The sequence below is a fragment of the Mustela lutreola genome, chromosome 8 (assembly GCF_030435805.1).
Source record: "Mustela lutreola isolate mMusLut2 chromosome 8, mMusLut2.pri, whole genome shotgun sequence".
NCBI lineage: Eukaryota > Metazoa > Chordata > Mammalia > Carnivora > Mustelidae > Mustela > Mustela lutreola.
In genome coordinates, this window is record NC_081297.1 from 113,212,120 (window position 1) to 113,238,295 (window position 26,176).

At 37.3% G+C, this 26,176-nt stretch overlaps 1 protein-coding gene across 1 annotated transcript in view; it reads left to right on the top strand.

The window, feature by feature from the left end:
• The first annotated feature begins 576 nt into the window (after positions 1 to 576).
• The window catches only part of LOC131839212 (uncharacterized), a 30,613-nt gene continuing 5,013 nt past the window's right edge, over positions 577 to 26,176 (top strand). The window contains exons 1-10 of the mRNA XM_059186424.1: positions 577 to 803; positions 2,361 to 2,408; positions 3,306 to 3,443; positions 5,435 to 5,567; positions 6,049 to 6,306; positions 8,116 to 8,330; positions 11,824 to 12,013; positions 12,121 to 12,426; positions 14,032 to 14,307; positions 19,106 to 19,375. Coding sequence (XP_059042407.1) covers positions 588 to 803; positions 2,361 to 2,408; positions 3,306 to 3,443; positions 5,435 to 5,567; positions 6,049 to 6,306; positions 8,116 to 8,330; positions 11,824 to 12,013; positions 12,121 to 12,426; positions 14,032 to 14,307; positions 19,106 to 19,375 — 2,050 coding nt within the window. The 5' untranslated portion in view covers positions 577 to 587. The remainder of the gene's footprint in view (positions 804 to 2,360; positions 2,409 to 3,305; positions 3,444 to 5,434; positions 5,568 to 6,048; positions 6,307 to 8,115; positions 8,331 to 11,823; positions 12,014 to 12,120; positions 12,427 to 14,031; positions 14,308 to 19,105; positions 19,376 to 26,176) is intronic.

A 26,176-nucleotide genomic window follows, 5' to 3' on the forward strand; every position in this document is an offset into this window, starting at 1 on the left:
GAAGGATGATCATGAATTTCCTTTTGAAAGATGGTTTTGAATTGCTTTTTGGGGACATCAGGGTGAAGAGAGCCAATACTGAGCTGTAGATACTGCTCTGAAGCCCCGGAAAGAAATGAGAGACAAGATGGAGGGACTGGCAGTCTTGAATAGGACCGAAATCACACAAAGGAACAAAATAACCCTGACTCAACAAAGGCACCCTGGGTCAAGTCCATTTTTAAGGTGGAAATGTCAGAGGATAAGGTGGACTAAGATGGAAGATCCAGGTGAGGGTGATGTCAGGGATGCCAACTGCAGCAGCATCCAGAAAGGAGGAAGAGAAGGAAGGTGGAGATCACAGAAAGCAGGAAGAGTTCAATCATCACTTCAAATGCTGCGGAAAATAAGCAGCAATTAAACCCCAAGGCCCGTGGACAGGGAAAGAATGTGGCTCCGCACACAGCCACATGAATGACGTTAACTCAAAGCTGTGTCCACTCAGGGCTGTTCACAGCCACCCGGTGGGCTTCTGTTTCTTTTTCACGAGAGGCCGGATTTCCCACTAGGGTTCTCCGTCACCGCCCGCCCCTTCCCTCCCTTCTTCCATGCGGACTGCGTCCGGCTCCTCCACACACCGACGTCGCCGGGCTCGCCTCCCACTCCCCTTCCCACCCGCCGCCTCTCGGCGTTTCCATGGAGACGTTCTCTTAATGAACCGAGGGACAGGGCCTCCAGGCGGGAACGCGACCCGGCGGAGCCCGAGCAGCGGCGGGAAGAGCTGGAGCCTCGGGGAGGAGGCTGCGAGGAGTGCGGGGCGCCAGGTGGGGTGCGGCGGCGAGTGGGCGCCCCGCCGTCTGCGCCTGCCCGGCCCCGCACCTGCGCGCGAACCGTGCAAAGCGCGGGCGGCTGCGCGGCGGGGCGGGCGTGGACTCCAGCCCGCACCCGCTGCTGCGCTGGGCGTCCCGCGCCCGGACCTCTGGGCTCTGCCCTCCGCGCGGTCTCACGCTCCCACCCCCACCGCGACCCCAGCGCGGCCATCCTTACAACCGGAGGTCTTTTCTCTCAACCCTGTTCCGCGCTCCGTCCGCCCAAAGTGGGCTCCTGCGGCCTCTTTCTAAACCAGTGCGCCCCAGGGCAGCCGCTCTCTTTCTCCGTCCCGGGCGCGGACCCTGTGACTCCACAGATTTGAATTTGAGCGGGGACTTGGACTTGACGAGCAGGCAGCCCGTTGGCATTCTTAGGAGGGGGCACAGCTTTCGCAATGCTAGTTCTCACTTGGAGAGCTGGCGCGGGAGGTGGATACCGCAGCCCCGCGGATAGTACAGTTACCTCAGGTTGGGGGGAAATGAACAAGGTTAAACATTGCACTTTTGTGCAGGTGTCTGGATTGGATTATTACGTATTTTTTAACGGGGTTGACTTTTATCTCAGGTAAACAGCGTGACAGGAACTAAGGATTTTGTAGGAAGGAATTCGCTTTACAGTGGGCTCTCTAGGGGTTTTAAAATGGATCCTGGGTACCTGTTTAAATATTATCAGTTTTAGAAATATGTATAATACCAAGTCTGTTAATTTTTTTTCCGTTATATCTTTCGTTGAATGGAAAGGTCTCAGTTACCCAGAGAGTCTAGATTCCTAGGAAAAGTGACACAAGCTTTTTAGATAAATGTGCTTTAAAAATAAACTAAGTTGAAAAGACTTAAATGTTTTTCCCAGTTCGTCAATAGTTCTGAAATATTTTTCTTAACGATGGTGTAATGTTAAAATGTGAGAAATTACTTCCATGAAGTAGCAGTGTGTAGGTGTTCTAAATTTCCAACAATTAAGATTAAATAGTTTCACACAATGTGATACAATTTCCTGTAATTGCCTGATAATTCATTTTATTTCTAACACCTCCTTTATACTTAATTATAGCAGCTTCTAGAAGCAAGTTACTTTGTAATTTGTTGGAAAGTACTGGCGATTCCAGTTTTATTTGATGGAGGATATTAAGCAGCACCTACTTATTAATGCTTTAACATTCAGTTGGATGAACAGTCTAAATTGAAAAGATGACATTGAAGTGATATACATACACATCTAAAGAATGTCCAATGATTTAGTTTTTTTTTTTTTTTTTTTTTAAGATTTATTTATTTATTTATTTGACAGAGAGAAATCACAAGTAGGCAGAGAGGCAGGCAGAGAGAGAGAGGAGGAAGCAGGCTCCCTGCTGAGCAGAGAGCCCGATGCGGGACTCGATCCCAGGACCCTGAGATCATGACCTGAGCCGAAGGCAGCGGCCTAACCACTGAGCCACCCAGGCGCCCCAATGATTTAGTTTTGAGGCTAAAAAAATACATGTTTAATTGAGCTGAATACACTTTATTTTTCAGATGGAGAAATCAATTATTCTATTGCTCTGGTTACAATATGTTGTTAAGGTAAGACATTTTTGAGCATTTAAAAAAAATAAGTAGTTAGGGGCACCTGGGTGGCTCAGCCAGTTAAAGCCTCTGCCTTGAGCTCAGGTCATGATCCCAGGGTCCTGGGATCCCTCCCTGCATTGGGCTGTCTGCTAGATGTTGCACAGATTTGTACATGTAAATGGCATCTGTTTTCACTGCTTACACATTGTGTTGGGAAAAATCTGTGGGAAGAGAGATCAGAAATTGGTAAGATTCATGCTATAGTGAGGCATTTTAAAGTTATTTTTGGTAGGAATTTTGATTAAGTATATCATTCTCTTGAGGTCTGAGGTCTTTTTTTTTTTTTTTAATCATCTAAGGAATACATCTCTAATCCTGTGGTCTAGCTGTTTTGTCTCAGTTGCTAACACTTTCTTTCTGTAGCAATAAACTGAATCTCTAAAATAACTCAGAATCAAGCATTTTTTACTCTAACTTATTTCTGTTGCAAGTGTGTTATCAAGAATGTCTGTGAAATAATTTAACTCTGTAGCCATTATGATCAAAGTACATAATGGACACACCAGGAGGGTGTGCTGTGCTTTTCCTGTGATTTTGAGTCTCTTCTTTTCTCCCTGACCCCAGGAACATGGTATTTCCAACTTTGAGAAACATGGATCTTGAATTTCCTTGCTTTCATTTTTACTTATCTTTCTTAAGTCATTTTCAAAATTATGTTTACAAATAAAGTATCCAATGGGATGTTACCTATTTCATGTTTAGAAATTGAGATTGCTGAGATACTTTTCAGTTATAATTTGACATATTATGGGCTTCATTTTTGTAAGTTTCCTAATAAAATAGAAGTGGTTAATAATAACCAAGAATGCATTTTTATTATATCTTTACAGTTACTTTTCTTTCCCATTTCAGATCTCAAAAAGTTTCTGTCATATGCCAACGAATAATAAAACAACAGCAGTTTTTATTGAATGGGATGAATTTCCTAAGGCAGGAAATCCTGAATTTTATTTTTTAAAATACCAACTTGTTAATAATTTTGCTGAAAAAGTAAGACTTTTTTTTTGACTCTGACAAAAAGTAAGCATAATGTAAATGTATTGGGACTAAATGTCACATCATAGTAGGAATTTGATGGTTATTGAGATTCCTTTTTCTCCAATTTTATTGAGATAATAATTGACATATAACATTGTATAAGCCTAGGGTCGCCTGGGTGGCTCAGTTGTTTAGGTGTCTGCCTTCAGCTCAGGTCATTATGCCAGGGCCCTGGCAACCAGCCTTGCATAGGGTTTCCACATAAGGACCCTCCCTCTACCTGCCTCTCCCACTGATTGTGCTCTCTCTCTCAATATGTTTTAGATATATTTATTTATATATAAAATATGTTACTATAAATATATAATATTTATAAATATACATAATAAATATAATAAAATATATAGGTATATATAAATATATATAAATATATAAATGCATAAAAATATATAAATGTATTTATTTAGATAGAAAGCCACCCATGCATCCCAATAAAAAATTTTTTAAAGCAAACAAACAAAACATGTATAAGTCTAAGGTATATATAATTTGATACATTTGTATGTGTATGTATGTATGATATAATGATTTGATATTTGTATATTGAAATGATCTGACATTTGATATTTGTATACTGTATATTGCAAAATGATGACCACAGTAAGTTTAGTTAATATGTATTAGCTCACATAATGACAAGTAGCTTTTTTCCTTATGATGAAAACTTTTATGATCTACCCTGGAGCAACCTTCAAGTACACAACAATATTGTTACTTATTCTCATCATGTTCTACATTATATCTCCAGAAATTATTTATCTTATAATTAGAAATTTGTATCTTTTGGTTATCTTCACCCAGTATTCCCTCAGCTCTGGCAACCACCACTCTGATCTATTTGTATGATTTTAGTTTTCTTAATTCTACATATAAATGAGATCAGTATTTGTCTTACTCTGACTGATTTCACTTAGTGTAATAATACCTTCAGGGTCCATCCATGTCGTCACAATGGCAGGATTTTCTACTTTTTTATAACTGAATAGTATTCCCCTGTGTTGTGTATGTCTGTGTTTGAGCATGTATATACCAGATTTTCTTTATCCATTCATCTATCAATGGGCACTTTTATTGTTTTCTATATCTTGGCTATTGTAGATAATTCTGTAGTGAACTTAGGGGTGCTGATATCTCTTTGGGATGGTAATTTTGTTTCCTATCCTTCTTGTAGTTTTAATTTTAATTTTTTTGAGAACCTTCCATACTGTTTTCCATAGTAGCTGCACAAATTGATATTCTCAGCAGAACTGCACCAAGGGTTCCCTTTTCTCCATATCCCTACATAGCATCTGTTGTCTCTTCTTTTTGATGATAGCCATTCTGATAGGTGCCATTTTGACACTGTAGTTTCAATTTGTATATCTCTGATGACTAATGATATTGAATACCTTTTCGTATGCCTGTTGGACATTTGAATATCTTCTTTTGAAAAATATTTCTTCAGGTCTTTGCCCATTTTAATTGGATTATTTGTTGCTGTTTGTTTGCTTTTTGTTATTGAGTTATAGGAGTTCATTATATATGTTGGGTATTAACCCACTATCAGATGTGTGGTTTGCAAATATTTTCTCCTATTCCATAGATTGGCTTTTTCTTTTGTTCATCTTTTCTTTTGCTATGCAGTTATTGGGATTTCTTACTCTTATTTCATTAGTGTGTGAAATGTGAGCATTTTATGAAATATCTTCAATAAGTAGTCAATCAAATTACCCTTGAACTTTTTCATAGGAATGATTATATTTTTAATAATTTATATGTTATACAGAGAGTAATTATTTGAGGTAATATCATTTTATGTAAAAATAAATATTTTATGTATATATTTGTATTCTATTCGAAAAATTGTTTCTTACGAAAGAAATATACAAAAGTCAAACTTTTAATGAACATACCTGACTCAGTTAATAAACATTCCTTAAGCAGATGAATCTAATTATTTACAGAATATCAAAAGCATTCTTGTAAATCCACAAGAGCTTTCAAAATCAATAACATTAGAGGAAAATGAAGACTATCACATCATTCTACAGTCCCTAAAATATGGACAAATTTTAAGTGAAAAGTCATTTAAAGTCCGTAAGTAATATATATTTGTTGTTTGTCTGTATTGCCTAATTGTAAAAAGGAAACAATTTTATTACCAGGTAATCTGAATTTTGTAGTAATTAACAGTCATATAATGGTCCAAAATTACATCATGATGATAGTGTTTTGTGTTTTTTTAACATAATGTAAATTTCAAAATTTAAAGGAAATTATATATTAAGAAGAAGATTTTAATTTCTGACATTTGATGTGTACTAATATGAATAGATAGGCATAGCAGAGATGTTACATGCAATCTAGATTATCTAAAAATATTATAATGCAGATTTGTAATCTAAGTCATTTATTTTAAGCAGGGGACAAGAAACTTTCATATAGTCTAGAAAGTATTTTATAGTAGATAATTTGCTCTCCTATCATAGTCATTCTTTTGTGACTCAACATCTTTTGTGTTTCATTCAGTTTTATTTGAATCCAACTAATTATTGTTCTTGACTTTTTTTTTTTTTAGGTAGTTTCTCAACTAGCAATATTAAAACAGTAGTGACAAGCACGAGTGTTTCTTTTAATTGGAGTGTACTGTCTTCCAATGACATTTCAGTGTCAATATCTCTCAATAATTCTTCACAAATTATGCCAAATAATGTTACAGTTAATGAGTGGGATAATTTAAAACCTAGAAGCCTATATACTTTTAAATTTGAATTTAAACAGTTGTATTTGGATTTTATAAATATATTGCAGAGACTGGATGTTCAAGTAGAAACAGGTATGCAAATATCGGGTTCATTATTAATATATTATATATCTTGTAGATAACTTGGTAGATGTATTGTTCTTTTCAAAAGTGGCTGAGCCAAGTATTAGCTACAGGAAATTGCTTGTAAGTGAACCAGCATAGTTCCTTTTTTCTAACTATATCATTTTGGTATTTGACTGATTTATTGAACAAGCTGGATTTAGAACTTAACAAGCTGGTTAAGAACTTTGTTTCCTTCCACCACTTTTGAAAAATGAAACCAAGTGGGTTCTCTTTTCTTTAGTTCTGGCAACTATTGATAGCTTTTATTTTAAGGTTTTTTTTTTTTTTTTTTTTGGACAGAGAGAGACACAGTGAGAGAGGGAACACAAGCAGGGGGAGAGGATGAAGAAGGTTTCCTGATGAGCAGGAGGTCTGATGTGGGTGGGGTTCGATCCCAGGACTGTGGGATCATGACCTGAGCCAAAGGCAGACACTTAACTGACAGCCACCCAGGCACCACTATTGATAGCTTTTTAGGTGACTTTAAAATATCAATGAATGGTCTTATCTTCAGGTATTAATAGATCCATTAAAATCCATAAAAATATCAATCTTTCATCCTATATAAGGCTTCTTCATTATTCATCCCCAGTCGGATGTGACCAAAATTTGGAATATTCCAAGGGATAAGGGAATGTATGTTTAACTTCTTTGTGGCTTCCTAGATCCACTTCCTTCCTCCACATGGTGAAAAAGATTTAAGAGAAAAGGAGAGAGTCATAGACCCCTAATAACAGCAACACACTGGCTATTTTAATACCCTGTATAGGAATAAACTTTGAACTCCAGTATACAATTACAAGTGAAAGAGAGAAACACGTCAGCAGTAAGAAAAAGAAAGTAAGGTAATTAAAGCATCCCTTCTTCCCATCTCCTTCTCCTCCCTGTGAAAAAAGAGGACAACAGTTTGTTCAAAAGATCCTTCTTACATCTCCCCAATATGTTGGGTTGAAGCACTGATAAAATATCTACTCTCCGGGCACCTGGGTGGCTCAGTGGGTTAAAGCCTCTGCTTTTGGCTCAGGTCATGATCTCAGGGTCCTGGGATCGAACCCCACCCACATCAGACCTCCTGCTCATCAGGAAACCTTCTTCATCCTCTCCCCCTGCTTGTGTTCCCCCCACCCCCCCCCCGCTTGCTTCCCCCCACCCCCCCCCGCTGCCTCTCTCTGCCTGCCTCTTTGCCTACTTGTGATCTATCTCTGTGAAATAAATAAATAAAATATTTTTTTAAAAAATCTACTCTCAATAGGTTGATATTTTCCCCAGTCTTTCCATGGTGTTTAATCTTAGAGAAAAAGTCCAAGTGTTTTCTGGAAAGTGAACCCATTTGAAGTCAAGTAGCAATAGCAGAGAGCAGAATTCTTAGCAAGTGTTATATCTAGTTCTCTAAAATAAAGATAAACCTGAAAAGTCTCTAAAATAAACACTTAAAATTTCTCCGCCAACATAGCAGTGATAGAAAGGGCAAACTAAAGTGATTTAGAAAGAAAAGAAAAAAATCTGTGGTTTTATTTTAATTAAGTTATAATTGGACAATAATTCTGCATAATTAATTCTTAGAAACTACTTAAAACTATTTTAATTGTTTGTAACCTATTTGCTACTTGAATAATAGCAACTTTAGTGCTTTTACTGGTTTGGGAGAACTACAGGGAAAGTGCACAATTAATGCTATGAGATTTTCATGATTAATTACTATAAATGTTAAGAAATGTACTAATGAAATGTTATATTACTGAATTCATCTTTCACAGAACATTTTTCTTTCGGTAGGTTCATGTTCACGAGGATGGCTAGCATTAAGAAACAGTTGTTACAAAATTAGCAAAGAGAGGGTGCCATGGAATATAGCCCAGCGACGCTGTAGGTTATCCTTAAGTTCTGCACACCTTGTGGATATAATAAATGAAGAGGAAAAAAAATTTATAATTTCACTTCTCAGGTCAAAAAATCAGATAATAATATGGGCTGGTCTTAATGACTTGAAGGTTAGTCAATGTAAAGAAGTGCATGTATCATGATAAAGCTATGTTTCCTTCCTTCCTTCCTAATTCCTTCCTTCCTCTCTTCCCCGCCCCCCACCATTCTCTTCCTTTCTCTTTCCTTCCTTTTCTCCTCCTTCCCTCCCTCCCCCTCTTCCTTCCTTCTTCCATTATGCACTAAAAATTTAGAGTACTTCTTATAAGCCAGACACTGTTTCATTCTCCGTTTCTCTATCTCAATCTTTCCCTCCCTCCTTGCCTCCCCATCACCTGTCTTGAGAGCCGTTTAGGTTCATAACAAAATTGAGGGGAAGGTCCAGAAATTTCCCACCTACCCTGTCTCCACACATAAATAGCTTACCCTGTTATCAGCATCCCCCACCAGAGTGATACAGTTGTTAACAACCGAGGAACATATACTGATAACATTGTAATCACCCCAAATTCATAAGTTTACATTATGGTTCACTTTTAGTACTGTATATTCTCTGGGTTTGGATAAATGTATAATGACATACACTGATTATTTTGGTATCATGCAAAATACTTTCATCAACCTAAAACCCTCTGTTCTCTGCCTATTTGTCTCTTCCCACCCCCTTCACTCTCTTTGTAGGCATCTATTTCTTCCCATGATCTTGTTTTAATTTTGGTCTTCCCCAGACCTGTTTTAAATGTGGGTGATGTCATCCATTTCTTATTTACCACCTAGCTCAACTGTTCTTATGTATTTACGTAGCCCACTTTTCTCTTCTGCGTTCCAGACATCAAATTTTCTTCTTTTTTAAAGAAGATTTTATTTTTTTATTTGACAGAGAGAGAGCACCCACAGGCAGGGGGAGTGGCAGACAGAGGGAGAGGGAGAAGCAGGGTCCCCGTAGAGCAAGGAATTCAATGCGGGGCTCGATCCCAGCATCCTGGAATCATGACCTGAGCCAAAGGCAGGCTCTTAACTGACTGAGCCACCCAGGCACCCCTATCTTATTTTCTTCTGATTATCTCTTTAGGAATTTTCCACAGACACTTCAAGATTGCCCAGACTGTCCTTTCCTTCCCACCAACCTGCTCTACTTCCTCTATTTCTCACCTCTGTGAAAAACAGAATAATGTGAAACTGAAAATATGGAATATAGAAATTTTGTTCATTTTATTTTTTTATTTAAAACATCCAGGTTCGTGCTTGCTTTGGCAGCACATATACTAAAATTGGAACGATAAAACATCCAGGTTCATGAAATTTAATTTTACTAGAAGAGTTATAGAAAGATCTAAAGATCTTATGCAATACCAGTGAAATAAGGAATGTGTGAGATTTTCTCCCAACATTCTTATCACTATGGAAAATCTCATGAAATTTCATTTTGGTCAGCTTTTTGTAGGAAAACCCAAGGCATAGCATAGTTACCTCTGTCTACTCTGTGTTTTCTTCTTGATGATCCATTTATTAAAAATTTCCTTCCACTCAAAAATAAACCTGTTCTCTACCAGATAGCCTGACCTCTAGAGACCCAAGGCACATCAGTTTGATACCATTTTTTTTCCCCCTGTGGAACTTTGCATCAGCTTGAGGAAAACTATTGACAGTCTTTTTTTTTTTTTTTTAAGATTTTTAAAATTTCTTTGAGAGAGGGGGTGAGAGGGACAGAGGGAGAGACAGTCTTAGGCAGACTCTGCCCTGAGTGCAAAGCCTGACCCTGAGATCATGACCTGAGGTGAATCCCAAGAGTCATAGCTTAAATGACTCTACCACCCAGGTGCCCTTTATTGACAGTCTTTAATCACATTTTCATCATTCTCTTTTGGGGCCTCCTTTATCTTTTCACAGTCAGGGAATGAAGTTCTAATAAAGATTCCTCAAATCACAGTTCATCTCTGACTCTCCCAAGCCGGCCTCCCAGCATGCCAGTCTCTTTTCAAGTAGACCAGTGAGTGTATGTATATCGTTGTTTCCTGCTGTTAGCATGATTGTTATAAACTGTTAAATTAGAATGTACTCTTCCAGTAGTTCTTGTTACTGGCTTCTGGTATCAGGTTCAGGTCATATGGTCATGACAGCCAAAGCGAGGATGCCCAAGGTATCATGATGGTTGCTGTGAATTATTCAAAGGGGTCTAAGATACAGTCTCTGCTTTTATGATACTTAAAAATAATTTAGGAGGTAAATGAAACATCAAAGTAACTATTAAGAAAAACTTCCTTTATAATAATAGCTGAGTCCTATAGTGTCTCCTAAGTGCAAAGCGCCATTCTGTGTGATTTACTTGTATGCTATATGAGGAAATTGGAGCACAGGGAGTTAGCTTGCCCATGTGGACATGCATCAGAGTCTGCTCTTAACCATTATATTCTATAACCTCTACGTTAAGCTGGTCTCTTGAGGTTAACATCAAAGTCACCTCCTGGGTTATAATCCCTGTGGCAGGTAGTGAAAGACATCACCTCATTCACTCTTGCTGAATAAGTATGAGTTTGTTACTCAACTTTGAGGATAAAGACAGTGTCTTATTCATCATTCTACCCCAGCTTCCAGTTACGGCCTGGCACTCAGCAGGAATGTGATGAAGGAAAGATTAATAGTTCTGTCTTCCAATCTAGAAAGTTTAAACCGGTAACTCTCATTTAGTTCTCACAACAAATTTATGAGGGAAGTACTGTTATTGTTCTCATTTATAGATAAAGGAAGATGGAGCTCAGAAAAATCCTGGTCACACTGCTAAGAGATGACCCTGCCAGGCTTTGAATCTGTGTCAGTCTGACCAGAGCTTTGTGCCCTGACCACTTACGTGTACTGTCTCCAATCCTCTGTCTTTTTGCTAAGCTGCAGCCAACTATGTGCAGTTTTTCAAGGAAAGAGTATTCTTCTATTCTGTTAGGTGGAATTGGAACAGATTGTTTTAACATCTCTTACCTGTGAGCATTGAGGTTGGTGATACTCACCAGTGACATCCTGTAGTAGAAAGGTATCAACGACCTCCCTTGATGCCTCTGGCTTATTCAGTGAGCTGAAATAAAGTAACTAATCTGTAATGAATAGTGGGGTCTATACTTGGCATTGTGTTGGGTCTTTACCTGCACTGCCTCTGTAATTAATTTAGAATGTTGGTTCTATTATCATAGCCATTTTATGGATGAGAAAATAAAAGCTTAATGTGAAGGCGCCTGGGTGGCTCAGTGGGTTAAACTCTCTGCCTTCAGCTCAGGTCATGATCTCAGGGTCCTGGGATCGAGCCCCGTGTCGGGCTCTCTGCTCAGCGGGGAGCCTGCCTCCTCCTCTCTCTCTCTCTCTGCCTGCCTCTCTGCTTGCTTGTGATCTCTGTCAAATAAAATCTTTAAAAAAAAAGCTTAATGTGGGACTCAGCAATTTGCTTGAAGACATAAGGCTAATGGGTGAATAAAAGTGAACTCTGTTTCTGGCTCCGATAATTCATGACAGATACATATATTTGAAGATATGACACCTGTTTCTTGTTCTCGGCTTAATTTGTACATCTTATTTCAGAAGGACGGTCATCTCACATGGACAGATGGATCATCTTTTGGCCTTAAGAAAAATGAAACCTTTTCTTTTCCAATGCTACCCAAGAATGAAACCGATTGCTACATTTTGCAAGAAAATGCAACTGGATCAAACTATTTCTATACAAGATTTTTCTGTTATGTTCCACTGCCATATATTTGTAAATATAAACGTAATTATTTTTATTAATATTCTTATACCATGTAGCTCACTGTCATTATTGTAAAGATAGAATTATGATTTTTAATTACAAACAATCCTCCTCTGTATTTTTTCCAGCACCTTCTCTGCAGGAAAACCTTTTGATCCACATAAAGGATGTTGGAACAACTGAAGTTGTATTTGGTTGGCATAATCGGAATGTTTGGAACACTTTGAATAAGTGGCTAAAACTGGGATATAAAATTATCATTAAGTATTATTTAGATTATACAGAAGAACAATATTTTGAAAGCATATCCCCAAATACCACAGAAAAAACAATTACCAAATTGTTTCCTGGCCATATTTACAGATTTTTACTCTTTGCAGTAAATGAATGGGAGGCAAGAACTATGTTAAGTTCAGTATTTATTGTTGAAACACGTAAGTTACAAAATCTCTGAAAATGTGATTTTTCAGTTATTGAATATCATAACTAGCAGATATTTCCTGAGGGTTTGGTATTTTCTCATAACACTCTTGACCTAGATCTTTAGCCATTTTAACCATTAACCATTTTAAATTACAGTGGATCTGTTTATGTCTTTGACTTTGCTATTAAACTAGATAGCCATAAGGGCAGGAACTATATCTTACTTGTCTTAACAACACAGACTAGACTGGTGTCCAGCCCACAGTGGATAATTGAGACATTTTTTTTTTGGAACTTAAGTTTTGATATGTACTAAGAGCAGGAGATAAACAGACATGCATTGTGGATTTGGGGAGACTTGCAATGAAGAGAATTAGTAAGGAAGAAAAGTAAAAGCAAACAAAAGATAGCAAAGTGTAGGAAAATGTAGGAGCCTAAATTATCAGTCACTTAGTGATACATTTAATAAGTGCTTTCTAGAATTCAGAAGATGGGTGATGGGAAGACTCATGAAAAGGGGAGGCTTAGCTTCAAACTTGAAGGAAAACACATTGTGAGCAAAAGTATGGAGACAGCAGTTTGTGGGGAAAGAATAGTGTAGGTTAACTGGAAAAGATTTCCTCAGGCATGAAGGTAAAAACAGTTGGAGTGGTGAAGTGTACCAGATTTGGGAGTGCCAGGGGTGTGAATCTCAGATAGTTGGACTTGACCTTAGAAGCATTGGAAATCCATTAAGTGCAGTTTCTAAAACTCGCCTTACCTTTTACGAAACACTTTTAATGCATAATCTCACAAAGGTCGTACCTCAGCCCTGGGAGTAGCTATATAGAAATGAGAAAACTGAGCTTCGGAAAGGTTAAATAAACTGACTAGAGGAACATGCTTTGTTAGCCACACAGGAACCCAGATGGTCTTGTTTTAACTCTTGAGCTATTGCTTCTAAAGAAAGGATAGAAAGGAATGAGTGTACTCTGTGTGTGTGTGTGTGTGTGTGTGTGTGTGTGTGTTTGGAGGTTAGGGATGGATATGGGTTTGAAGTTGATATGTGCAAAGTGCTTTTTAAAGAAAATTAATCTGGAAGGATGGATTAGAAAAACCACTGACTGGGATTGGTTGAAATGCTTTGGTGTAGGGAAAGATTTCTGCAAGGATGAATACCTGAGGTCTAGTGATGACAGAAATGAAGAATAAGGAATAGGAAGTCCCTGCTCTCTAGTCTGACAGGGCAGAAGGATTAAGAGGCATTTAAGATATGATCACAGAATGCCAGAAATGCCATTTTTGGTGGTTTTGTTATAAAAATAATGATTGAACCAATAACAGAGGTCAAATGATTTGTGAAGTGCTCTCCATTCCTTATCTCATTTAATCTTCTTAATAATGTTCCAATATCGCTACTACTGTAATTCCCATTGTACAGTCAAAAAAAATAGAGGCTCAGGGAAAGTAAATAATTTACTCAGGGAGTAGAGACATACAGTAGAAAAGCTAGGTCTCAGATCCAGTTTTTCTTTTCTCCAACCTAGAATATTAGGGAAGTACTGAGAGGTGCTAGAGTACTCTGCCACATTATATCACTAATATGATCTATTTTTCTGATTTTTGAAATCTCCCAGGCCCATTATCAGCTCAGAATGTCACAGTGACTCTTGTGACCCCAACAGAAGTATTTTTACACTGGAATCCTCCAGATCTTATGTCTTTTCACCATTATCTTGTGACTATTTTGGATGTGGAAAACAGCACATCAGAAGAGGTGCTTGTTGAAAAATTCAGCACATCAGTGAAAATTGGAGATCTGAAATCTTTCCATCATTATCAGATATATCTATTCAGTGTTGGGGAAAGAGGAACTTTAAGCTGCTTTGAGAGACCTATCTCAGCCGTTACAGGTAAGCACAGGCCGATTTTGCCTTTTAATAAAAAATTTAAACTTCATATTTTGAAATTTATCTGCTGAAGTTTAATTATGTTGATCCTTCATCGGTATTATACAGTTAAACATGAGTGTTAAATCAAAATTTAGCATAGATTCTATGGACTAAATTCGTTTAGATTTACATGAACTCTTTAAACATCTGCGTTGTTCCTACCAGAGTTCCTAGAAGACATATTTCTTATAATAGCCTTGGCTGGGAAATAAGTTATCATGAAACATGAAGAAGATTAGTTCATCCACTTCTAGATCCAACAAATTGGTCTGCATATTCTTTTACTCAAATTCATTTTCTTACACAGTGTGAGGAGTTCACCTCTAGGGGGCAGTATCACTCCAGGACTTTGGGCAATTGCATTTCTAATCCTTCACCTCCACATGCCAATTTTGAATTCTTGTCTGGAACATAATCATTAGAGTAACCTATCTTTTAATAAAGCAGTAGGTATACTCCTATGAGTCACTTTTTTAAAAAAAAGATTAGAGTATTATATGAAACAACGCATAGCTAAACACTTTTTGGAGTATATTCCTGCGTGTGTAATTGTTTGTAATTGTATTGTTTGTGCATGTGTATTTAACATGCCTATATGCAAAGTTCTTTATCTGAAATTCCAGTCAAGTCAGAATAGCTAAAATTCAAACATGCTAGACCAAGGTAGGAGAAATGCAAAATGTGCACAGCCATACAGCAATTAGCCTTCTCATACTTATTGGGAATACTTTCAATACTTTGAAAATAAAACAAACAAAAGGTGCTATTTAAGGAGAACTAAATGCAAATGCTTAACATACATGTATTCAGTGTTGCAAATCCTAAGCAAACGTATTTTTCCAAATGGATAGTAGATAGCCAATTTTTTCTCTTCCTTGAGCTCAGACAAAGCTCCCTTCAATGGATAAATGCTTGGTTGACTCTATTACACTTATGAAGATGCTTTCTTTTCTTTTTCTCTTTTTTTATTATATATGCTTCATGTGTACAATATTATAATTCAACATCTGTGTACACTACACAGTGATCACTCAAAAGTCTAGTTACCCTCCCTCATGCTGCCCTTGACCCCCTTTACCCCTTTTGCCTACTCTCCAATACAGATCTTCTCCGGTAGCCATTGGTCTCTTCTCTGTAAATGTTTCCATTTGTAACTGACAGGAAGACTAGGAGGATTTCTCATAGATTTGTTCATTTTGAAGTCAAATTAGAATCTTCCATGGCATATACCTGCTTACTAGAGGGACAGGAAGAAGGTACATGTGGGTCTGCACTTTTAATTTTGGGGTCATTTGCTCTGCGTATTAACTGTAAACTGACATAGCAGTGCATATGTGGAAATTAGTAATCCCGTGTTCTTTTATTCTTAAGCTTAAGGCAATATCCTTTTTTCATTCATTATTCACTCAATATGTTATTTTTTTAGTATCAGTAATAGGTACTGGAGATGACTAGTATCTAGACTAGAATGATAATAGGTACTAGAGATGCAAAGATGAATAAAACCTAGCTTCTGACTTTAAAGGGCTATGTGCTAATAGAGTGAGACAAGTAATTTAAAAAACAGTGATAATGCTGTCTTATAGTTGCAACTATAGGGGTTCTGCTCTGGGGACTATGGGCCCATAAGAAGGATCAGTTAACCCAGAAGTCTTCTGGTGGAGTCATGCACTGCTTCAGGAGGAAGAATAGGAGTTAGCCAGGGGGCAGTAGCGAGGCAAGAGGATGCTGTGAGTAGGGCAAACCGCAAGTGCACAGGCAGAGAGGACCAAAAAAGAGGCATCTAGGTAGCCATACCTGGGAAAGCCAGAACTTTTAGAAAGGACTGACATTTGAACATTAGCAAATTGGCAAATAGTTTGGCAAGGCTGAAGTACGGGGGCTTGCAGAGAATCTAGAAAGTGTAAGCTAGGCACAGAATAGGAAGAGCTTTCATACATATTAAGGAGTATATTTTATTCAGTAAAATTTAACTTTTATGGATCATGAAGTCTTTTGAGAATGTGGAAAGATTAATGGACCCTTGCCCATAAATATGCACATGCATAAACAGAAATTTCTGTGAGTAATTATAGGGCTATCACAGACTTACCAGATCTCATCTTTTCCTCAATCTCTGCTTGTGTGTGGCATTCATAGATTTCATCTAAGTCCTGCACTGAAATAAATGTTTGTGAGTTTTGCAATCACACAAGAACAAAGATCTGAAGTTGTTTCACCCTGGAATCTTGTGGGCAGCTTGTCTAATTGGATTATTCTAGCATTCTCTGATCATTTTTATATACATAATTAATTTCAGTGCCTCTAGTCAGACCAGCTACAGTTTTGTGAAGCGGTATAGGATGAGCAGATTATGGGTCTGACCCAGAGTGATATTTTCCTGAGAACTAAAAATATGGTCAGTCTTTATTGTGTTGATAGGAAGTGAATCTCAAAACAGATTAAAAGTCAAGTTACAGTTTTTGGGAACAAACTAATGACAAAAATTGTAAAGAATTCTTTGAAGATTATTTAAAGTATAACTACTGAGCAGTTTAAAATTACATAAGTATTCTTGGACATAAATTAATGATTGATCTTTGTTTTGGTGAACTCTTGAAAGTTCAAAGGAAGTATATGACATGGGATAAACAATTAAGCCTAAAAGGAGGGGATTACTATTTTGAGAGAATTGTATAGTATTAAAAATCACAACGGTTGATAGTCGTGTAAATTGTATAAGGAGCTAATTAGCCCCAAGTATTTTCTTCAGTTATTATGATCGACTATCAAGAGCTCTCTGATGATTTTCTGTAAGAGTAGCAACGACAACCTGGTATCAGCCTATTTTCAAATAGATATCATACCTTCAGAAATTAGAAAAGTAATATAAAGTTATAACTATTTCTAGGATAAATACCAGTCTCAAAGTTTTAAAAAAATCTACATGTTAATAACTCCCAAGTGTATATCTTCAGCCCCCAGACATTACTCCTGAGCTTCAGACTTATATATGTTTACAGTAATACATCTTATTTGGATATCTGATAGACATCTTAAATCCAATATGTCCAAAATGGAACTACAGATGTTTCCACCCAAATCTGCTGTACCTACAACTATGTCAGGTCAGTTCATGGCTATTTCATTCATCCGGTTGTTTAGGTCAAAAACCTTGAAGGCATCCTCAGCTCTTCTGATTTTCTTACAGCCTACACCCTAGCTGTCAGGAAATCCTACTGTTTCTATCTTTGCAATGAATCTAGAATCTGAATACTTCTCCCTGTTTTCCTTATGGTTGCTGTCATCCAGGCCACCACTTTCTCTCACCAGGAGTCCTGGGCTTGCCTCCTCTGTTTCAACCATTGGCTCTCTGTGGGGTTGGTTATTAACGTTAACACCCAAGTGATTCTTTTAAATTTAGGCGAGATCATGCTTCTGCACATAAGTGTAGTTGCTACCTACTTTGTTCAAAGTAAAAGCCCATGAAACCTCTGGGTTTCTGTTATCCCCTGACCTCATTCTACTACTTTGTCCTTTCACTCTGGTTTTCTGTATTTGAAGATAACAAGTAAACTCCCACCATGTAAAAGCTTTTATTTTAGCTGTTTTTTTCCCCCTGACTGGAAAACTCTTCTTCCAGATATTGAATATTTATCTTTTTAAAATTTTTATTATGTTCAGTTAGCCAATATATAGTACATCATTAGTTTTTTGATGTAGTATTCAAAGATGTATTAAGTTTTCCCTCCCTTCCTCTATGGTCTTCTGAGCTATTCCTTATGTTCTACATATAAATGAAACCATATGATAATTGTCTTTCTCTGCTTGACTTACTTCACTTAGCATAATCCCCTCCAGTTCCATCCATGTCAATGTAAATGATAGGTATTCATCCTTTCTAATGGCTGAGTAATATTCCATTGTATATATAAACCACATCTTCTACTTTCTTAACCTCCTTCCAATGCTTAGCTCAAAATCTCATCCTTTCAAAGACACCTGCCCTGGATTCCCTATTTAATACCACAACTTCTCCCCAAAGCCACCTCCTTCCTGGGCTCCCTAGCCTTAGCTTACTTTTTCTTTTTTCCCTTAGCCTTATCATATCTAAAGTACTATATAATATTTACATTTATTTTATGATTGTTTATTGTGTATTTCCACCCATTACAATATAAACTGCATAAGGCAGTGATCTTTGTTATTTTTTGTGCTGGTGACTGCCTGGTATGTTAGTCGATGCCATGCACATTTGATGAAAAAAGGAATAACCTTGGCAATAGAAACCTTACTCTGATGGAACTCTTAAAAATATGAAGAATTTGGGGCACCTGGGTGGATCAGTGGGGTAAGCCCCTGCCTTCGGCTCAAGTTATCATCTCAGAGACCTAGGTTTGAGCCCCACATCGGGCTCTCTGCTCTGTGGGGAGCCTGTTTCTGACTCTCTCTCTGCCTGCCTCTCTGCCTACTTCTGATTTCTCTCTCTTTCTGTCAAATAAATAAATAAAATCTTTTTTTTTAAATCTGAAGAATTTGTCAAAGACTCTAGATTTCCTTAATGTGCAATATGCTTAATCTTATTGACAAATCTTACATAATAATAACAAGACATATTTTTCTCTAAAATTGAGTCTATTTTAAGTCATGGTGATGCAGGGATTTGCTAAATTTTACTGTAAAAGTAACTAATATTGGATTAAGACATTTTTACTCCAGAACAAGAGTAATGCTAACAATAAACTAAGATAAGTCTATCTACTTATCTGTTTTTTTGAAGGTATTAATCCTCCTCAGAAGGTTCACATTAAACCTGAAGATGTGGGAGAGGACAGTATAATTCTTCAGTGGGAATCCCCACCAGATGGCCAAGAGGTCTACATTCAAATCAAACCCTCATCAGATATAAGAGAAGTCCTGAAGCTTTTTGTAAGGAATGCCAATAGATTAAAGATTGATCATTTAACCCCTGGGATGACATATGACATTGGAATGGCAACAGTGATGAATGGAAATTTGAGTGAGCTGGTAACCATTCAACAGACTCTAAGTGAGAATCAAATGTTTTTCATTCATAACAGATATCTGCTGATTTGGGGCTATTGTGGAACATTCCCTGACACATCCCTCTGGTAGTAGGTTTTATCTTTTTAAGTAGATTGTTGGTTGCTTATCTAATGGTAGCCCAGGACCTGGAGTGGTTTGCATTCCTCTTCTCCTGAGAATGCTTAATGCATGAATTAAGGCAACATTGTTTTTGATTAGAAACTTGACCCTAAAGCCACACCGCCTAAGTCAGAATCTGGGCCAAACTAGTTGAGTGGCCATGAGCAATGTATTTAACATATTTTTGCCTTAATTTACCCATTTCTAAAGTGGGAGAAAATAATGGTATGTACATATTGAATGGATTTTCCTGAGAATAGCTGATTTAATAAAGGTGAGGGCTTAGAACAGTGCCTGACACATAGCTATATGAATGTCTGTAATTATTATTATAAAGGCATGCTGTTGCAGTACATTGAGAGAAAATACTGACAGTATTTAAAAGGCTTAGAACCAAACCAACAACAAATCTCCATGTTCTTTCTTGAATAAGGTTAATTCATGCAATATGTAATCATTAAAAATCTAAAAAAAAGAAATTAAAATAAAAAATGCCAAAACAAATCTATTAAGGAAGGAGAAAGAAAAGAAATGACAAGTAAATAAATAATATTTTTGGATAGTTATAAATTGTGCTAAACATTAGGAGGGGAAAAAGCAATGTGGTGTGATGTAACTGAAGAGGGGTGGGCGGTTCTGGTGTGGATGGACTGTAATGGGAGTTACCTAATGGATGAGAAGGAGCCACAGTGCGATCAGGTGGATGAAGGGTGCGGTAGGCACTAACACCCAGTGTAAAGGCACAAAGGCTATAAACAGGGAAACGTTTGGTGTATCTGAGACTAAAAAAGGCTGTAATATGCTGTGTCTAATGAAGAGGGAGAAGAGGAATATGAAATGATATTGCAGAGGTATTCAGGGGTAAGATCACAGAGATCTTATAGGCTGTGCTTTTGAGTTTGTTTTGAGGGCAATGGGAAGCCATTCAGAGTTTTATTCAGGAGAGTGATGGTGTGAGCTGTTACAAAAATTCCCCCCTGATTGTGTGCAAAGAATGATTTGTAAAGGGTCAGGGATGGAAGTAGGACAGCTGGGTAAGAGTGTCCTAGAATTTAGGGAAAAGATGATGGTGGGCAAGGATGGGAAAGAGCAGATAGAAAGTAGTAGATATATTTTATAGTGTGAAAGTAGGAAGTCTGAGCTTTGGTGATAGAGTGCATGTGAGGAATAAAGGAAGGGTTTTTTGTTTTGTTTTGTTTTGTTTTGTTTTTACTTGTATCTGATTTGGGTAGAAAGAGGTATCTCTGAGAAAGGAAAGAAGATTAGACCTCACAAGCCTTTTTGGCTAATAGTAGGGTAGCTTGATGGGAAAAATGACTTGGTCCAAAAAATTATGTACCAGTAGTGTCCACACTCAACCACATCAAATCTTACCATTTTGTCTTCCAAAGACTAAAACTAATGAATCATTGAATACTACATCAAAAACTAATGATGTACTATATGCTGGCTAACTGAACTTAATAAAAAAAAAAAAAAGAAGACTAAAACTAAATTTGTCTATAGCTATTCCATACTTAAATTTCTGAGAAAATGTGCCTGAAGATAATTATCATAGGAAAAGGTTAGGAAAAAAGAAAACATCTGAAAAAAAGATATTCCTAAAAAGAAATATTCCTAAAAAAATATATTTCATGTCCAACCCCAAAATTTTTATTGGCAGAATGGAAGTACTAAAATTAAAATTCATAAATGGAAAATGAACCAACTATTAACAATATGGGGTTAGAGTGTCCCCACAGTGTCTTGGTGCCTAAGTTTTCTCTTAAAAATTTAGATCATTGAATACATTTTTAAATTGACTTCCAGCTCTAAAGTCCTATTTTTTTCTTTGAGTCCAGGGAACTCAGGAGATTTCAACCCTCTGATATCTAAAATATAAAAATTTTATCTCCCTTTCTAGAAAGTGAGCTTCTTTGAAATCTTACTCAGCCTGGAATCTCCAGGTGTCCAACAGTTCTTAACTCTGTTTAACTCAAACACATTTGTAAAACTGCTCTCTAGCATGCAGGCTGAAACATGATTAACATATATAAATACTAGGAAAAATGATAGAATTTGGGGGTTTGAAGTTAAGATAGAAATCTTCTTGCCAATGCCCTACCTGATATGTGATTCCTAGCATAGAGCCTCTCATTATTTTGTAAATGCATCCCTGTAATTTTTCTCTATTATAAGACCATGTTTGTTTCCAGAAGCATTACAAAGAGAGCACATCTACTCCCTGATTCACATGAAAGGACATCAGTTGTTTGGAAATAGCCATTAGGTGTTCCTGGTTTCTACAGTTTCTTCTTTTCTGGTGAATTGTCTTTAGTTTCTTCAAGCATATCACTATTTCTTATAATTCTATTAGCTTTTCTATTCTGTTCTTAACCTTAGAAGCACTACTGGTGCCATCAGATTATTTACCATTCATCATTTTTATTTGTCTCAGATGATATATATTAATCTATCCCAAGGTGCATAAACAGAAATTAATTCTCTGTATGCATCCATTCAACAAACATTTGTTGATAACTGTTACCTACCATGTCCCATTTCTCTTTCTTCCGTACAATTTGAGATGGTTAAAGCATAGAGAAACCTGTACCTGTTAATGACCTTTTGCAGAAGAAAATAAAACTCACATCTTCATTGACTTCCCTTTTCTTTTTGAAACATATTTGTCCATCACTCTAAATTATCTTGAAAATAACTAGCCAGATTTGATTTCCAGTTATTATGTTGGTGCACATAAATTGTAACATGTGACCTTTGGGAGGAGGCAGTGCTTAGCAGCACCGACCTTGGGACTGGATTGTCTCAGCTGGAATTCCAGCTCCACGATTATCAGCTTATACCCACTGGAAAGTCCCTCAAGCTTTATTGGCCCTAAGGTTCCTTCTCTCTAAAATGGGAATGATGATAATCTTATCTACTGTATGAAATCAATAAAATTTAAGGGCTCAGACACCAAGCAAGCATTCTGAAAATGTTTATTATTGTGACGATTTTTATTTTCTCAGTAGGACTGGACTGGTGGCTTGAGGCGTGAAGAGCATCCCTAGTGTTTCAGCCACAGTAAAGCCGTTTGTTTATGTAGTCTCTCATTGTTGGAGGAACTAGGTACTCCTTTTCTTGAGGGAGGGAGAGCTGGCATTTGAGTCTCCTTCTGTCCCTCTCAGTATAGAAGGATAAATATTAAGATAGGCTGGAAATCTCTGAGACTTCATTCTTCCTTGCCCATAATAAAACCCTTTGAATTTAGCCTTGTTCCATTTATCTTATATTGAAAAAAAAAGTCAACAAAACCTCATATAGTCCCCACTGCTTTCACTCCTTTTAAAAGATCTCTTTCATGAGGAAGTGGAGATGCAACGTGGAGAGTTTGGGGGACAGGAAAAGAATAAAAGAAACAAGATGGGATTGGGAGGGAGACAAACCATAAGAGACTTTTAATCTCACGAAACAAACTGAGGGTTGCGGGGGGGAGAGTGTGGTTGGGTTATGGACATTGGGGAGGGTGTGTGCTATGGTGAGTGCTGTGAAGTGTATAAACCTGGAGATTCGCAGACCTGTACCCCTGGGGCTAATAATACATTATATGTTTATAAAAAATAAAAATAAATAAAAAACAAGAAGGCTAGGATATGAAGGATAAGCCAGGAGATCAGAAATAGTACAGATTATTGCTGGGGTCCACTAGTAGATGAGCATGTAAATTGAGCAACAGCAGAAATGGTGAAGAGGAATAACAGATATGTGAGTTATTAAAGGGGCACACACAAAGGAACTTAGTGTAGACTGTATATGGTTTGGGATGGAGAGGAAGGAGGACTCCATATTGATTCTTGTCTTTCTGGCTATGGTGATTTGATGACTGTTACCATGACAATCCAACCCTTTTGTCCCAAATGAAAAAGTTTTATAATTTACTAATGTAATTGTTTTCTTTTTTAACTTAAATGCTGTTAATAAAGATGAGTAGTTTAACATAAAAAAAAAAAAAGATCTCTTTCAGGAAAATGGGTAAGGATAAAGGTCACAGCCACGAAAGTGGAGACACCTAGATGTCTCCAGAATATGACAATACAATTAATTAATTGATTAATTTGCAATACTTTCTCTCACTTGAGTTTCCAGAGGTTCAGGATACAGTTTTAAAGAGAAGAAAGAACTTTGTCTTGTTTTCCACTTTTCCAGCCTTGGTGTCCCTCTGCTGTAATATGTCATTTATTGATGTCATTGGTCCCATTTCCCCGAACAAGTGGAACTGATGAAAAACCCCACCTTTACCAGCTATAGAGAATGTCACAGACTATACAGGTTTAGAAACTAAATTAGATAATGCCTATTTAAAGCATTGTCTTTCCTTAGAAGATATCTTCAGTGCCTAGGAACAAGGAAGTGAACTGTTTCCATGACTACACTGGCCACTTATTTCCAATCTCCTGATATTTAATTTCTGCTCAAGGTAGATTTAGAAACTTTCATATCATTGCTCACACATTCAAATGGATTGGATACTTGTGGGATGTCAGACTCGCCTTGGAAAAACCATACTTTTTGTTCACAGCTTTGTAACTGAGGAGAGCTGTAAGGGATTTAAAGAGGAAACCCACAAAAAGCATCAGTGATGACAGAAAAAGGAAAGTTAATATAGCTTGAAAAAGAAAAACATGGTAAAAATGCTTTGAAACCCAGTAGTAAACCATATGGTATTTGTTATGATTAATACATTGAACATTTCCTCATAACTCCCCAGACTAAAAAAGGCAAGAAATTTATGTTACAAATGAACGAATTGATGGACATATTGCACAGGTTTTATGTTCTGGAATGCTAATTATAGGTATGTATTTAAATCCTTTTACACTGTACTGGTTCTGGGTAAACTGGCAAAATCACATTATCAAATACAGTATTATTGACTTAAAACAAGTTCCATTACATCAAACCAGATGTCACAAAGAAAACTGAAAAGCAAAGGCTGTCCAATTACTCTCTGGAAGAAAGAATATTTCCTCAGAATGTGTCTTAGAAGAAGATATATATTTGGAAGAAAGACACATATAAGGATATATAGGTTGTATTTCAATAATCCACAAATACAGTTGAAATTAAAATTGACCTGAGGGGGGAAAAATGTGAATAGAAATCATCTGAAATTTCAAATCTGCTCTAAATAGGACAGCAGAGGATTACAGTACAAGAAAGCTCTTACAGAGAGGTCAGCGAGAGTATGAAATGTAAGTGAATCCTTCCCCTAAACTGTTGCCAGGACTGCGCTCCTAAAAATGAAATGAAATCTGTTCAGAATCCCTGTGCCCACAGGATAGAGTCTGACCTCCATAGCACGGCATGCAAAGCCTCTTGCAGACAGCACCCAGCCCCAGAGGTGGCCTTGCCAGCCTGATCCCTGTTCCTCACGTACCCCGGGCTTTTACCACCTGAGCCTGGAACTAAGCACTTTGTATACAAATACAGTCTCTCATTGGATCATCACAATGACCTTGCAGAGTAGATACTAGTCTCCTTCCCATTTTAGGAATGAGGAAACCAAGGCACAGAGTGACTTAGTAACCTGCCAAAGATTAGGGACTAATCTTGCCATAGTTACCAAAGACTAGTGATTAGTAACTTGTCATGCTAGTAAACAGAGGAAAGAACATGATATTCCCTGAATACACAGTGATGATGATAATCATCCCAATTTCCTTTTTGGTTTCCATGCTTCATTCATTGTTTTCTCTTTGTCTGAAATTCCCTTCTTACCACCTCTCACCACCACATTCTCTTTCTGGTTAACCTGTACTACCCTTTAAGATTCAGATAAAACATCCTAGACTCTGGAAGCCTTCTCCAATGATCTCTGCTAAAATTGTTTTCTTCCTTTCTTCTCAACAGCTTTTTGTTCATGTTACCAGCTCAGCTCTATGCATTTGGGATTTAGTAAGGGATTTGCATATCTCTTTCTTGAGATTGGGAAATCTGAATGCAGGAATCTGGCCTTACTTAACTTTATTTAAGCACTCTTCCTAGTATATAGGTTTTCAAAAGCATTGGCTTAATAAAAATATAAAAAAGGTAAAAAAAAATCAGAAAATCTCAGATTCTTAGGTTTTGGAGACTATTCCTGAGAATCAAAAAATGAAAGTTAATCAAGTATTTCCAATATATATGTACATACAGTCTTTCAGAATATCCACCTTATTTTTCTGATATAGTAAACATAAATTTGCACAGGCTTTTAGTGTTTTTGCATATTCTAGAACATGCCAGACAAAATGGAGAAAAATAGATTTGAAATTAAAAAAAAAAAAAAAAAAAAAAAAGCCCACTGGGGTAACTGGGTGGCTCAGATTGTTAAGTGTCTGCCTTTGACTTGGGTCATGATCTCCAGGTCCTGGGATCAAGCCCCATGTCGAGTCCCGTGTCAGGCTCCGAGCTTAGTGGGGAGCCTGCTTCTCCCTCTTCCTCTACCTCTCCCCCTACTGTGTGCTCTCTCTTTCTCTAATGAATAAATAAAATCTTAAAAAAAAAAAAAGCCCACTACTTATAAATCTCTCTTTTTATCTTTCAGATCCCAAACCAGTCCAAATTGTCATCCCATATGAAAGCCATAGTACCTCTATAATCTTATTTGTTCGAATGCCCGATATTGGAGTGTTTGACGGCATACACGTTGTAATTGAAGGAGGGC